This window comes from Xenopus laevis, chromosome 5S, assembly GCF_017654675.1.
Source record: "Xenopus laevis strain J_2021 chromosome 5S, Xenopus_laevis_v10.1, whole genome shotgun sequence".
Lineage (NCBI taxonomy): Eukaryota > Metazoa > Chordata > Amphibia > Anura > Pipidae > Xenopus > Xenopus laevis.
In genome coordinates, this window is record NC_054380.1 from 35,320,284 (window position 1) to 35,334,956 (window position 14,673).

The 14,673-nt window shown below is 37.1% G+C and overlaps 1 protein-coding gene across 1 annotated transcript in view; it reads right to left on the minus strand.

The window, feature by feature from the left end:
• vta1.S (vesicle (multivesicular body) trafficking 1 S homeolog) overlaps positions 1–14,673 on the minus strand; it is an 88,034-nt gene that overhangs the window by 50,926 nt on the left and 22,435 nt on the right. Inside the window, 1 exon segment of the mRNA NM_001091674.1 lies at positions 13,086–13,180. Within this exon segment, the coding sequence (NP_001085143.1) occupies positions 13,086–13,180 (95 nt within the window).

Sequence of the window (14,673 nt, forward strand, 5' to 3'; positions counted from 1 at the left end):
TGCAGGCCTCTCCTATTCATATTTCAGTCTCTCATTCAGATCAATGTATGGTTGCTAGGGTATTTTTGACCCTAGCAACCAGATAGGAGAAATTGTGAACTGGAGAGCTGATGAATAAAAAGCTAAATAACTCAAAAGCCACAAATGAACATGAAACCGAATTGCAATGTGTCTCAGAATATCACTCTCTAAATCATACTAACCGTTAATTTAAAGGTGAACAACCCATTTAATGCATCAACACTGAGCAATTCAGAGCAGACTGATACACTGGTAGTCTAAATAAGCCACTACAAGGGCAAATTTATTTAGCAAAATAATATTATATAAATAAAATAAATTTAACGGACAATAATTTCATTGGTATTTTTCTCTGCTTCCTAAGCTGGCATTTCAGGCCAATATGAAAGCCACTGTTATTTCCCCATTTGCACTGTCTTAGAGCATTCTGAGAGATATGCCATCCATTTAGAGCAATATGTCTATGCTGACATTCATTCAGATGTAGAAGAAAGATGTCTATAGCAAATGGACTTTGAGTTTTCTTGAAGACATTTCACCACTCATTCAATTATCTTCTTCAGTTTAACTGAAGCAGAACTGAAGTTACTGAAACCTTCTTAAGCATATTCCCATAGTATGTAATATTAGCCTGCATTTCCCCAAAAAAGTCCTCACCCTTTCTTGAAAACACAACATTTGCTAAAATAACTAGACTTTATTTTTGAAGGGCCTTTGGGGGCAGGTCATAAATATGTATGTGAATCGACAATGAATGCTGTATGAGTGGGAGAATTGCTCAACACAGTAGAATCGATAGTAAACTTATTTTTGCTGCTGTACCATGCTCTAATTTGCTTCTCACTTTTACCAGTTTTTTTTTTTTTTAAATACATATTTACTTCATATAATTTGTTTCTACTTTATTCTATTCTTCTTTTTTAGTTCCAGGCAGCATTTAGGTGCTTTTTTAACTGTAAGCATTTTGTCAGCCTCCCACAATGCTATAACTGCCTAGCCTACCAAATGCTCAGAATTGAAGTGTGCCACAGCCAGGGCCGGATTTACATAGCGGGCACCCCTAGGCCGCTTCTGTTCATCACCTGTCTCCTTGCCTTCACATACACAAATTTTCATCATCAGATCGGGAGCACTGAGGACTGGTGCACGGGAAATTTAAGAAACTATTGTATCTCCTTAGCAGAACCAATGTGGATGTGGTTGGGCAACATGCCACCCCTAAAATCCTGCTGCCGTAGGCCCGGGCCTGTGCCATTCTGTTTTTCTGCTTTTTCTCCCATAAAATTTGTCTATTTTATGTTCACAAATTTTCTTTTTATTGTTTTTGTTCACCGTGTCTCCTCTGCTCTTCTTTTTCCATTGCCTTCTGTTATCCCATCTCATTGCTTCTCCCATAATCCCTTTCAGTTCTATTATTTTAACCAACCCTTCTGCCATGGGGGATTGTTTAGCAGGATTCAACTGAACCAACCCCGGCTCCACTATCTGCTACCTGTAAGGAAGCTAAGATGTAGGCATTTTTAAAACGTATTAAGAAGATGTGCATCTTGTTGTCTAAAAATTATGCAAGTCAATATGTCAATTCCAATGATATTTTTGTTGTCTTAATATGTCACATAGAAGCTGATGCAAACTTAGTGGTTGAAAAAAGGCTGAGTTTTGAAGACATTATTAACAGGAATTTATATCAAGTTTTAATTCCAATATAAAAATATTTTACTCGTTGAGATGAATAATTTAAAATGTTTATTAAGGTTATTTTTTCAGCTGTTCAGTGTTGATGTGTGGCCCAGAATGTGCTATTCCTCTTAATAAAAGGTGATAGCCAGTTGCATTGACTTTAGCAGGTTTTGACTTTAAAACCTCTCCAAAGGTAATCACTCATCAACATGACTATAAAAAGAGCTTTGGGATAAATGTGTTTTTCCAATTAGATGTTCCAGTGACGGAACAGATGAGAGAGAAGCTTGGATTGACTAATATCACTAGCATCATCTTGTGGGAAAATAAAACGGTTTGGAGAGGGCATTCAATAATCATGTTTGAACAAAACAGCAACTATGAAGCCCTTTTATGGTTTATCACCAAGAAACCGATCAAGGAACCCTTTACAGATAAGAGAGTAAACTCCAGTCTCAGGTCAGAACTCTTTGCTAGTAAAATGTCTGTAAGAATACAAGTCCTCATACACAGAGAGTGTGTTGCTTAATATTTACCATGCCCTACATTGCCCTGCATTCACCCTGTGCCCATCGAACATAGAATTAAGGCTAAAGAAAGAAGACTATACCTTTTTTTTTCTTCTTCTATAAAATGTATTATTTTGTAAAAAAGCTAAATCACAAAAAAAGAAAGCTTGAATATCTTTAAACAAATTACAATTTGTAAAGAATATGTTTAAAGGGCACCTATCATCCAAAAATAGCTTCCCCCACCAAAGGTAGAGGAAAACAGCAGCTTTTCTTTTTTTGAAAAAAAAATTACCACACCAACGCTAGGGACATCTGCACCGAGAGAAGTTTTGCCCCGGGAGCAGGTTTGGAAGTTGGAAACAAAACAAGAAAAAGAGTTGATATACTGGATATATCTTTGGATATTTGTGAACTTTACAATGTGTTTTCACAATATCTTTGCTAGCAAAATAACAATTCCCTTTGAATCAGTTTGTTATTTATAAAGCTTCCACTGTATAGTATAAGAGCTTTAAAGTTAGAATTAAGAAATCTTCTTGGAAACTTCTAAAGCACAAAGTATAATTTAATAGCAGTATTTATTTGTCTACATTTTTTAATGGCTGATTTCTTCGAAGTCTTAAGCTTTGAAAATGTATGGTTTTAACTATTTCCAAATATCTTGTTCCTCTAAAAGCAAACAAGTTTTTAAGTAATAAAATATAAGTGGCTCAAACTCAATGCTCAGCCTATGTTTCTAATGGGTCTAAACACGGGTCTAAAGCTTACTATACCCTGGAGGAGAATAATGAAAACAATTCTCTCTTTATTGGTGGCCATTACAGAACTAAAGTTGAATGTATTTCTTCTTTGTTACAGAATAATTACTGAAAGTTAATAGTGAGACTTTTTTACTTACCCATAATGTACAGATTTTATTCTATTTTTAAACTTGAACAATTTTATCTAAAGGCATGAGATAAAGACATAGAGGGTAAAGATAAAGGGTAGAGCAACAAAATAAGTAGATTTTACAATTGAGCCATACCATATCACACGGCTGCAAGATTCCGGAGTCTAACGTTATAAGTTAGATGAAATCAAGTAACAGCAAGGGCTAGTCCACACGAGGAGATTCTGGGAGATTTTGTCGCCTGGCGACTAATCGCCTCGTCTTTTGAACGACTATCTTCCCAAACTGCCGCAGCGGTTTTCCCCATAGGCTACAATGAAAAGTCGCATAGCATAGCCGCGTGTGCATTAGCGCAGGCGACTTTTCATTGTAGCCTATGGGGAAAACGCTCTAACTTTTCATAAAAACACTTGTAAAAATCCCATAGGAATGAATAGAAAGTGGGCGAATTTTTCTGTGGAAAACGCTAATCTCACCTTTTGAAAAATCACCCCCTAAGGATAATGGATAGGATCACCAAAGACCTGCATATCTGCCTGGTTTTGGTCACAAAAGGAGTCTGCTTACTTGGGTTTGGGCAGGAGTTTGGCATAATGTCAGTAATTCTGTGTCTGTCTCCATAGCCCCTGTCGCTTTCTTTTTTTTTTTTTTGTCGCCCCCTCCCACTGAAATCAGTGGCAGGGCCTAAACCCCTTCAATGATGGAGCTGATTAAGGTTAGGGTTAATTTTTTTTAATCACATTCTGAGCACTTTCCTGCTGTATCTGTAAGAAGGGCTAGGGCCACACAACGTGAATTCTGCCTCACTGCTCCCATTCTCTTCTTCATGTACTGTAGATGTAGCTTTTCAGCACCGAAATCTGTCAAGTCTGCCTACACCCAAGCAGAGGCAATGATTCTGGGAGCAGCAGGTTAGGGGATTCTCGGTCTGCAGAGAAATTTGTGTGGCCCCAGCTTTAATGTTATAATTTAAATTTTCACTATGCACTATGTCTTGTCTAGGCGCAAATCACTAAAATACAGTAGTGATGTGCAGGTCAGGGTTTTCCCTGCTCCAACCTGCGCCCGTGCTTCCAGGGTCCTGTTATAGACCCGCGCCGCCGATAACGTCACAATGACGTCACAAAAGGGGCAGAGCGAGCAGACGCGAGACTATAAAACTGGAAGCCGGCCACCCGCGAGGAGCAGTGCGAGGTCGACCTGAACCCACCCGACCCGCGGGTCCCGCAATTCTACTTTTTTTTTTTTTTTTTAACAATATCTGTACTTTGCCCAGTGCATATAAGTTTCTATTGCATTTTACCCCCCCCCCTCACACAGTAAGAAGATGCTTAAATGACAAAGCACTAGAAATCGTTGATGTTAAAGGAGAACTAAAGGTATTATCACCTGGGGGCACCCCCAGTGATAATAATTGCTTAACCAATACCCAGGCCAGTGCTCCTGATAGCAGAAAACTGAACTGGCCCAGAATATTTCTGCCGAATAGCAATGAAAAGCTTCTACAGAAATACCACAATGCGGTTTTTAGCAAACAAGCACTAGCCCGGGGTATCAGGCATGTTATTATAATCACTTACATTTTGGCAACCACCAGTTATCCTTTAAAAATACCACCTTTAAGTCTGTCAGCCACAGTGGCTCACTGTCTAGTAGTCATTTTGGACTCTGATCTCTCTTTTGTACCTCACAGTCAAACCAATGTTATGGTTACTATCTGGGCAACAGAATTAGTTGAAATCCAGACAGTAGTTTTTAATAATTAAAATAATAATAATATTGAAATGTAATTATATTATGATATACACATTAAGGGGCACATTTACAAAGCTCGAGTGAAGGATTCGAATTAAAAAAACTTCGAATTTCGAAGTGTTTTTTGGGCTACTTCGACCATCGAATGGGCTAGTTCGACCTTCGACTACGACTTCGACTACGAATCGAATGATTCGAACTAAAAATCGTTCGACTATTCGACCATTCGATAATCGAAGTACTGTCTCTTTAAGAAAAACTTCGACCCCCTAGTTCGGCAGCTAAAAGCTACCGAACTCAATGTTAGCCTATGGGGAAGGTCCCCATAGGCTTGCCTGTGCTTTTTTGATCGAAGGATATTCCTTCGATCGTTGTATTAAAATCCTTCGAATCGTTCGATTCGAAGGATTTAATCGTTCGATCGAACGAATAATCCTTCGATCGTTCGATCGTAGGATTAGCGCTAAATCGTTTGACTTCGATATTCGAAGCCGAACGATTTTAGTTCCTAGTAGAATATCGAGGGTTAATTAACCCTCGATATTCGACCCTTAGTAAATCTGCCCCTAAATGTATTAAAATACATGCATCATTAAAAATAGCTTCTTTGTCCGAATTTTAGGCCAGGCAGCAGCCTTTGGTAAAGAAAATTATACAGGCCTCTTGGCTAAACAGGTATGTAGGGGAGGATATTCTATATCCACGTCTCTTATTTTAACAAATTTATCCAGTTTCCCCAAAGCAAAGGAAGGCCTGCAGACAAGCATCAGGCAGCAGTGCCGCCAAGTAAAATATGCATTATAAACATCTGTGAGTCAGTATTGCTTGTGAATGTACCGAGATTGAAGCTTTACAAGCAGCTTACTGTGAGCGAACATTCAGCAAAACCGCTCCGTAAGGATGCAGCTGCCAATTATTAATGTGAGAGGCCCTCTGTATTAAATCTATTCAGAACAGCAACCCGATTCAACACTGAGAAAGAGCATGAACCTAAATAATAAAGTTCATGTTACCAATGGAAAGGAACTGAAGGAGGGGTTCTGTAATTTAAGTCAGGTTACAAATTAAGCAAACCCAATACATAATAAATAATAATACATAATACACAATAATGGGATCTATTAGCTGAGAATCTGAAAAGCTCTAAGCATCCAGGAATCCGAGAATTTGTAATTTTCTCTGTATTCGTTATTCAGCACCTGGAACTTGATGTTAACTAAGGTAGCAAAAACACAAATGTCAAAACAACCCTATTTTATTTTTAATCTTTAAATGTTTTTTTGTAGCTTTGTGGCAACATGCTCTAAATTACAGAAAAACCCCAACATTCTGCATAACCAATCCCTTTAGAAAAAATAAACGGTTATAAAAATGTAGAGTTTCCTGAGGGAAGCATTGATTGTCAAAAAAGTCAGTGTGTTATAGCCACAAGCATTCTGCGATGTTATTTCAGTGAGACTCTAAAGCAACTCCATTCAATACTATTATTTATTTACTTACTATTTTTTATTTGCCCAGATCATGCCACTGTGTAAATACCCAGATTATGCCTCTGTTCAACATATAGAGGTCATGGCACAGCAAAGTTTACCAGGATTTGCTTTTGTGGGGGTGACACTTTTTTTTTTGGTTTAAAATAAAGGATTTGATTAAACAGTACAACTTCCCGACTGCAGATATTTCACAAATGCCGTCAGATTCCATGAAATCTATGATTAATATATGGATTGGCACAATGGAGGCTATGCAAGATTATTCAACATAACTACATAATTTCTGATTTAAGGCATGGTGCCCCAAATTACAGAAAACTCTAGGTCCCCAGCATTCCAGATACTATTCCTTTACTAATTAGTTCCTAAAGCTAGTGTTTCAACTGTAGGTTGGCTACCAATGGACAAAAAGATGACGAATGCTGATTAATGCATCAAACAGGAGAATGCATAAGGATTCCCACCTACAGGTATGGGATCCATTATCCAGAAAGCTCCATTTTAAGCACATAATTAAGCACATAATTAAGCACATAATTTTTTTTCTCTGTAATAATAAATCAGTACCTTGTACTTGATCCCAACCAAAGTATAATTAATCCTTATAGGAGGCAAAACAATAATATTGGGTTTATTTAAAGTTAGGGTATGGAGATGCAAATTACAGAAAGATCCCTTATCTGGAAAACCTCAGGTCCCAAGCATTCTGGATAACAGGTCTCCTATCTGTACTTGAAAATTCATCACAACTTTCTTTACTGTAAGAAAAATTTGAGAAACATTTATATCTTCAAAACTGTATGAAAGAAAATAACAAAGCTAATAAATAAGTTACATTAAATTTACAATTACAATTGAAGTCCCTATTACATGTGAGAGGAAACCAGGATAGCTGGAGGAAGCCCAGACAAGCATGGGGAGAACATACAAAGTAATACCAAAACATCTGCGTTTATGAAATAACGGACCTTCCTTTATGGTATGAAAAAATAGACAGAGAGAATGACATCTAACATAAATCATGCGTAACGAAAATCTTATAGTGTGTTATGTAATCCAACAAACGGGTGCTGAATCCTTTTTGTGGTAGGAAAGATGGTTTGCAAAGATAATGGTTAAACAAGTTGCAGATGTTCTGGGCTGATAAATAAGGGAAAATTAGTATTTTACTAACCGCATAAACATTAATCAACACACACTTGGACATAGAAAGGCATCCAACAAGTTTTCCACATCTTAAAATTATCATTTGTGCTGAAGGTTGCTATGGAAGTAGCACAGACAATGGGAGTTATTTATCAAAATCATAATTTTTACAATTTGCCCTTATTTATCAATAAAAAGAACTCAAAAAAATCGGATGCAAAAAACCCGAATGTTTTGCGTTTGACTCCCGAGAACCAAGAAAAATTGAGTTTTTGAGTAAAAACTTGCATCAAACGCCAAAAATGTCAAACATTTCATGAGGATTAAACATCTTCAAATGGTTAAGGGGACATTGACTTTTACATGAATTTGGCAGGTCTTAGATGGAGTATTTTCAGATTCGGACTTGTATTTGGAACAGATTCGGGGCATAATAAATTGCGGGTGGAAAAAAAAAATCAAATTTTTTTTTTTTTATGCTGTGACTTTTTTGGGTTTTCAGTGTCAAAATGGAAACATTGGAAAAATCGTGCCTAATTAAATATCCCCCTATATGTATGGTAAAAAAACAAATAATTTCCAGGAATCGTTTACAGTGAATACCAATTGTAATCTGCATTAACAGAAGACATTTCTAGTTTGGGACAGAGTTGTTGCAATTAAAGCAGACCTGTCACCTTAAGAAATAATTCCAAATCTATTTTATTATGTTAGTCAAGCAAAATATACATTTCACTTACACTATAAAAAATATTGAAATGTTGTGTTTTTAAGTCTTTGAATTCACAATCACAGCAGACAGTTAACTTGTTCTTAACTTGGGCAAGAGGAAAATGGAGTCCGGGAGGATCTGGTGGAGAACAACGCAGTTGTGGCGGGGATGTTTGCGGACAGTGGCGAGGAAAAGAGGCGCGGGGGGTGGGATTTATGCGGGCTCTAGAAGCGGCCTGTTTTGGATTTATGTGGGTCTGTGAGCGCTGCCTGCAGGAGCAGCCGTAACACAATCGCAGGTACTGAGGGGCCAGTCACTTCTGTGTGTTGTTCTGCAGGGAAACTGCATAGACATTGTCCTGTCAGACCCTATTCACTATTTTAGTGCCCCAGCATAACCCGCACCCGACCCGTACCCGCCACGAACTCCCAATATTAAACCCGAACCCGCCCGCGGGTATCGGGTACGCATTGGCTTTATCGCTTGCTTGTCTGCAGGGTCTGGTTTGGTACTGACTCGAGTATAAGCCGAGGTAGACTTTTTCAGCACATTTTGGGTGCTGAAAAACTCGGCCTATACTAGAGTATATACGATATATGTGCGTGACACATGACATACATGTTCCACTTCACAATGACCACCTAGATATATGGATATATAGTGAATAATTACCCCCTCTTGTAAAATATAAGGATATTATAAGTTACTGAGGAGTTTCATGACCATATAAAAACACGAGGCCGAAGGCTCCATGGAACTTAGAAGTTACTGAGGAGTTTCATGACCATATAAAAACACGAGGCCGAAGGACGAGTGGTTTTATACAGGTCATGGAACTCATAGGTAAATTCTAATATCCTGATATTTTACAACTGGGGTACTTTATTTATTATAACACAAATTTCTGTGAGTCATGTGACAGAAATGATATCAGAACTCACCGTTTATAACTGATGACATCAGAACTCACCGTTTATAAGGATATCATTTACAAGATATTCTTGGCTCTTGTGTACCAATGACTAAATTATTTTTTTAAACACATGTAGGGCTATCACATTAGAACAGTGAAGTCACCCTTCCTTAAGAGGCACTGAAAATATAATGAGGCTTAAAGAAACTCCTTAGTCACACAGCAGTTGATGCTACTTCTACATATAACTGGTAACATACAGAAATACAGTATTCAGTTTTACTATTTAATTATCTTTCTTTGAATCTATCATTTCTGTAAAATTCGGCAGGCAAATGAAATATCAATTGCAGCCAAAGTTTTGGAAACCGTACCAACATCTTTTCAATGAAAAAATGGTTAAATATTAAAAGAATTCATGAATCTATATAATAAAGAATTATTTCCAGTGTTCTTTCAGTGAATATCATTTTCTGGAAGTATTTACTGCTAAAAGTTTTCAACAGCTCACTATTATCAAAAGATAACCTCCACCCTGTCTCGAGAGAGTCAGTTATTAACTTTTTTTGGGGTGGATCTGCATACAGAGACCACACCATCAGAAAGGACACTGACCTCATTAGCACTGAGAAAAGAATAATAATCTTAACCTCATGCATGATGCATGGTGTGAAAGACACAATGACCCAGCCCTAAATCAGCTAACAAGTATTAGAAAGAAATCTGCTGGCATGTTCTGTAAAAGACTAAATACAAAAGTAAAACTGAACTGAAAGCTGTTTAAACATACTTTTTTAAAAGTATGTTTTAAAATTGTACTTTTCATAGTTCTTCACTACATTATCAGTATTATCAACATGTATAAGTTGTTAATAAAAATAGTATAACAATAGTAATTATAGTACAGGTATGGACCTGTTATCCAGAATGCTCGGGACCTGGGTTTTTCCGGATAACGGCTCTTTTCGTAATGTGGATCTTCATACCTTAAGTCTACTAGAAAATCATGGAAACATTAAATTAACCCACTAGGCTGGTTTTGCTTCCAATAAGGATTAATTATATCTTAGTTTGGATCAAGTACAAGATACTGTTTTATTGTTACATAGAAAAAGGAAATCATTTTTAAAAATTTGGATTATTGGATTATAACGGAGTCTATGGGAGACAGCCTTTCCATAATTCTGAGCTTTCTGTATAAAGGGTTTCTGGATAACGGATCCCATACCTGTATATTGAAGGTATAACATTTACACGTTTCTATTTTAGTTACAGTTCAATTGGTTCAGTATTATCAGATACATTCTAACAGTATATCATATAAAATACACTGTTTCATTCAAACACACTCATTCAAAAGCAAACAAAATGGCAATATTATCAAATACTGTTAACACAATATCCTGTATACAAAGACAGCCATCACTGGAAAGCTTGTCACTACAAAAGTATGGGAGGGCATTTCAACACTCTGATGAACAAAGCTTTTCACCAATGGCACGTTGAAAATGAAACAATGAACACACAGTTATTAAATCATAAAGGATCAAAGCCATTTTAGTAATCATATACCCCTTGTAAAAGTGAAGATATTAATTACAGTAACAAAATAGAAGGCAGCTTTTAATCAGTTTCCTGTTTTGTATTAAAGAAACTAAAGAGTGTAGCTAAAAGCATTGCCAACAAAAATCATGAGTAAAAGGCATTTGCTTTAGGTCAACCAAAAGGAACATTATTTGATATGATATACATGCATGGGATATATTATGTAGCATTCTTGGACCCCCCAAACAATGTAGGTCTCTATAAAAAGATATTGCATACAACAGCTCATATGTAAAACCCTGCTTCATGTAAATACATTTTCATAATAATATACTTTTTTAGTACTAAGTGCCATTGGGAAATCATAAATAGAAAATTGCCATTTTAAAAAATAATGACCGCCCCCTGGGATCATATGATTCACTGTGCACACAAACACACCAACAAACCATACTTGTTAGGTCACATGAGCCAATTAACAGATAGAGTTCTGTCTTTTGCTTCAACACTTCTTCCTGTTATAGTTAGAGCTGCAGTATTTCTGGTCAGGTGATCTCTGAGGCTAAATTATCTGTTGCCTAAGTGTTCATTTTGGGGGTATAGCTTTCCTTTAAGGTTTCTATAAAGCTTTTAAAAAATAAACAAGAAAAAGTAGGATTGGTTTTAGAGTCCTGAAGCGGGTTGGGTACCCGCGGGTGACCTGCAAAAAAAAGCAGGCACCCTGCGGAATGAGGGGAGGATCTTCAGGTGTGGGTATACCCATTGGTCTGCGGGCTGGGTTGCGGGTCTCCTCTAAATTTCTTATCTTATGTAGTATTGTCTTTATTTTACTCCTTTTAAAGTTTTACAAAACGTGTTTCTGTCCCTGCCCACTTTTGATGACACTTCCGGTTTGCAGCACCATGACTTCCTGTTTGATGGTGGTTGGCGGGACGCAGGTCGGGTTGCGGATAAGGCAGTTGTGGGTCCGGGTCTAGTAGCGGATCAAAGTAGATAAATATCTGGTTTGCAGTTTGGATTGAGGGCTGTGGGTTTGGGTCGGGTCCGGGTTGCAGAAATTAGTTCCGCGCAGGACTCTAGTTGTTTTACCCTAGTTTCTATCAATTATAATATACAGGCATGGGACCTGTTATCCAGAATGCTCAGGAACTGGGGTTTTTTCCCGGATAATGGATCTTTCCGTAATTTGGATCTTCATACCTTAAGTCTACTAGAAAATAATTTAACCGTTAAAAAAAACCAATAGGCTGGTTTTGCTTCCAATAAGGATTAACTACATCTTAGTTGGGATCAAGTACAAGCTACTGTTTTATTATTATAGAGAATTTTTTTAAAAAAAAAATCCATGGATCCATGGAAAATGTTTATTCCGTACTGCGGAACTGTCTGTATAACGCGTTTCTGGAAAACGGATGCCATGCCTATACTGTCATATTATTTAAAGGAGAAGGAAAGCTACGGAGGCATTTTATTGCCAATAGATTAGCTGCAATAGTGCAAGCTAGAATGCTATATTTATTCTGTAGAATGTTTTACCATACCTGAGTAAAAAGCTCTAGAAACTCTCTGTTTGTTTAGGATAGGAGCTGCAGTATTAACATGGTGTGACATCACTTCCTGCCTGAGTCTCTCCCTGCTCTGGGCTCAGATTACAGTAGAAAAGGGAGGGGGAGGGGAAGAGGAGCAAACTGAGCATGCTCTTGCCCAGGGCAATGAGGTTTAAGCTGAAGGCAGGAAGTCTGATACAGAAGCCCATGTGTACACAATAGACGGAAAGAAATGCAGTGTTTCTTTTGACAGGGGACTCAGAGCAGCACTAGTTTGGGGGTTTACTGGTATATTTAGATGGACCTTTCTGATAAGGCTTACTTAGTTTTAACCTTTCCTTCTCCTTTAAGAGAAAAAAAATGTTTGCTTAAATATGGCTATATGGAGTTCTACTATTTTCAATAAAGGGTGTCCAGATAAAATATATCATACCTGTATTATTTATTTATATACTGCACAGTATAGTCTATTATGTAATTGTTGATTTTTAGCTTCGCGGCATTTGCAGAATAAATCTGAACTGAACTAAACTGTTCATAAATGTAAAACTATCCCACGCAATGGAAGATGCCAATTAAAAAAAAAAAAAAAAAAAAAAAAAAAAAACTTTTTTGGAAATCTGAACACATTTGAAAATGTGTATTACCTTCCATGCACATAATACAAAAGCAAAACAAAATGTGAACTGCCATTATATTCATCATATGATATCAGTAGCTGCTGAAATGAACTGTAATGCTTTCAATAGTCAAAACAATATCTTTTCTCTTATGTTATATATAAAGCAGCATGTCAGACTCAAGTTACAGGCTATGGAAGCCATTTCATTCACACATCTTTCAAAGGAATTGATTTCGAGTTTACTTACAGTTTCCAACTGATCCATAAGTTTACAGAGGAATTTGCGACACTCTGGAGATTTGCTGTCGATCTTCATGCCGGTTTGCATGACATACAAACGACCTGTGAATTGTAGAGATAGAAAATATTGAAATAATGGTATAGATTTCCAATACTGCTGTTAAAGGAACAGTAACAGCAAAAAATGAAAGTGCTTAAAAGTAATAAAATATAATGTACTTTTGCCCTGCACTGGTACAACCAGTGTGTCTACTGCAGAAACACAACTATAGTTTATATAAACAAGCTGCTGTGTAGCCATGGGGCCAGCCATTCAAAACTCAAAAAGGTACAGTACAGGATACACAGCAGATAACAGATAAGCTCTGTAGTATACAATGGGATTCTTCAGAACCTGTTATCTACTGTGTATTCTGTGTTTGAATATCTGCCCCCATGGCTACACAGTAGCTTCTTTTATAAACAATAGTTGTGTTTCTGAAGCAAACACACCAGTTTTACCAGTGATGGGCAACACTACATCATATTGTCATTCATTTTAAACACTTTCATTTGTTGGTATTACTATTCCTTTAATTCAACATCTTAAATAAGAAAATTCTAAAAACAGGCATCTAACGTTAGTCAAAATCTTTACTAAATCGATCCTGTAAAAGGATTTCCAACAAACGAACCTATAAAAGCACAATAAATATAGCAATTTCAGTAGGGTCATACTCAGGGCCGGATTAACATAGAGGGCACCCCTAGGCCCACTGCCGTTTGTTGCCCCTGTCCCCTCCCCTTTATTCGTGCAAATTTTCATCATCAATGGGGAAATTTAAAGAATGATTGTATTTCCAGCGCATCCCCAGTGTTTTTGAACCAATGTGGGTGTGGTTGGGCAGCATGCCGCCCCCCTAAAATCCTGCCGCCCTAGGCCCGGGCCTAGGTGGCCTTTCCACAAATCCGGGCCTGGTCATACTTCATACAACTAAGAATCCCACCGTTTTTTTGTGCACATAACTATTACTAAAGCCCAAACAAAGTATGCGTGTGTCGCACTGATAGTTCACCATCACGGTTAGATATACAGGTATAGGATCCCTTATCTGGAAACCCGATATCCAGAAAGCTCCGATAGACTCCATTTTATCCAAATAATCCAAATTTTTAAAAATGATTTCCTTTTTCTCTGTAATAATAAAACAGTAGCTTGTACTTGATCCCAACTAAGATATAATTAATCGTTATTGGAAGCAAAACCAGCCTATTGGGTTTAGTTAATGTTTAAATGAATTTCTAGTAGACTTAAGGCATGAAGACCCTAATTACGGAAAGATCCGTTATCCGGAAAACCCCAGGTCCTGAGCATTCTGGATAACAGGTCCCATACCTGTATAATGTTTTGTCTGTGTGTTTGTGTGCAGAATTTATTTTTATTTTTTTTAAAAACTGAAAGTTTCCAGAAAATAAATATTTTTTCTGTTGAAAACAATGGTTTAAAAAACGCATAAATAAAAAAAAAAAGTAAAAGATATGGCATTATTTACACTGTATACTACTTATGAAAAGAAGCTGAGTAGAAACCAGTTTAGTTAATAAAGCTGTTTTTG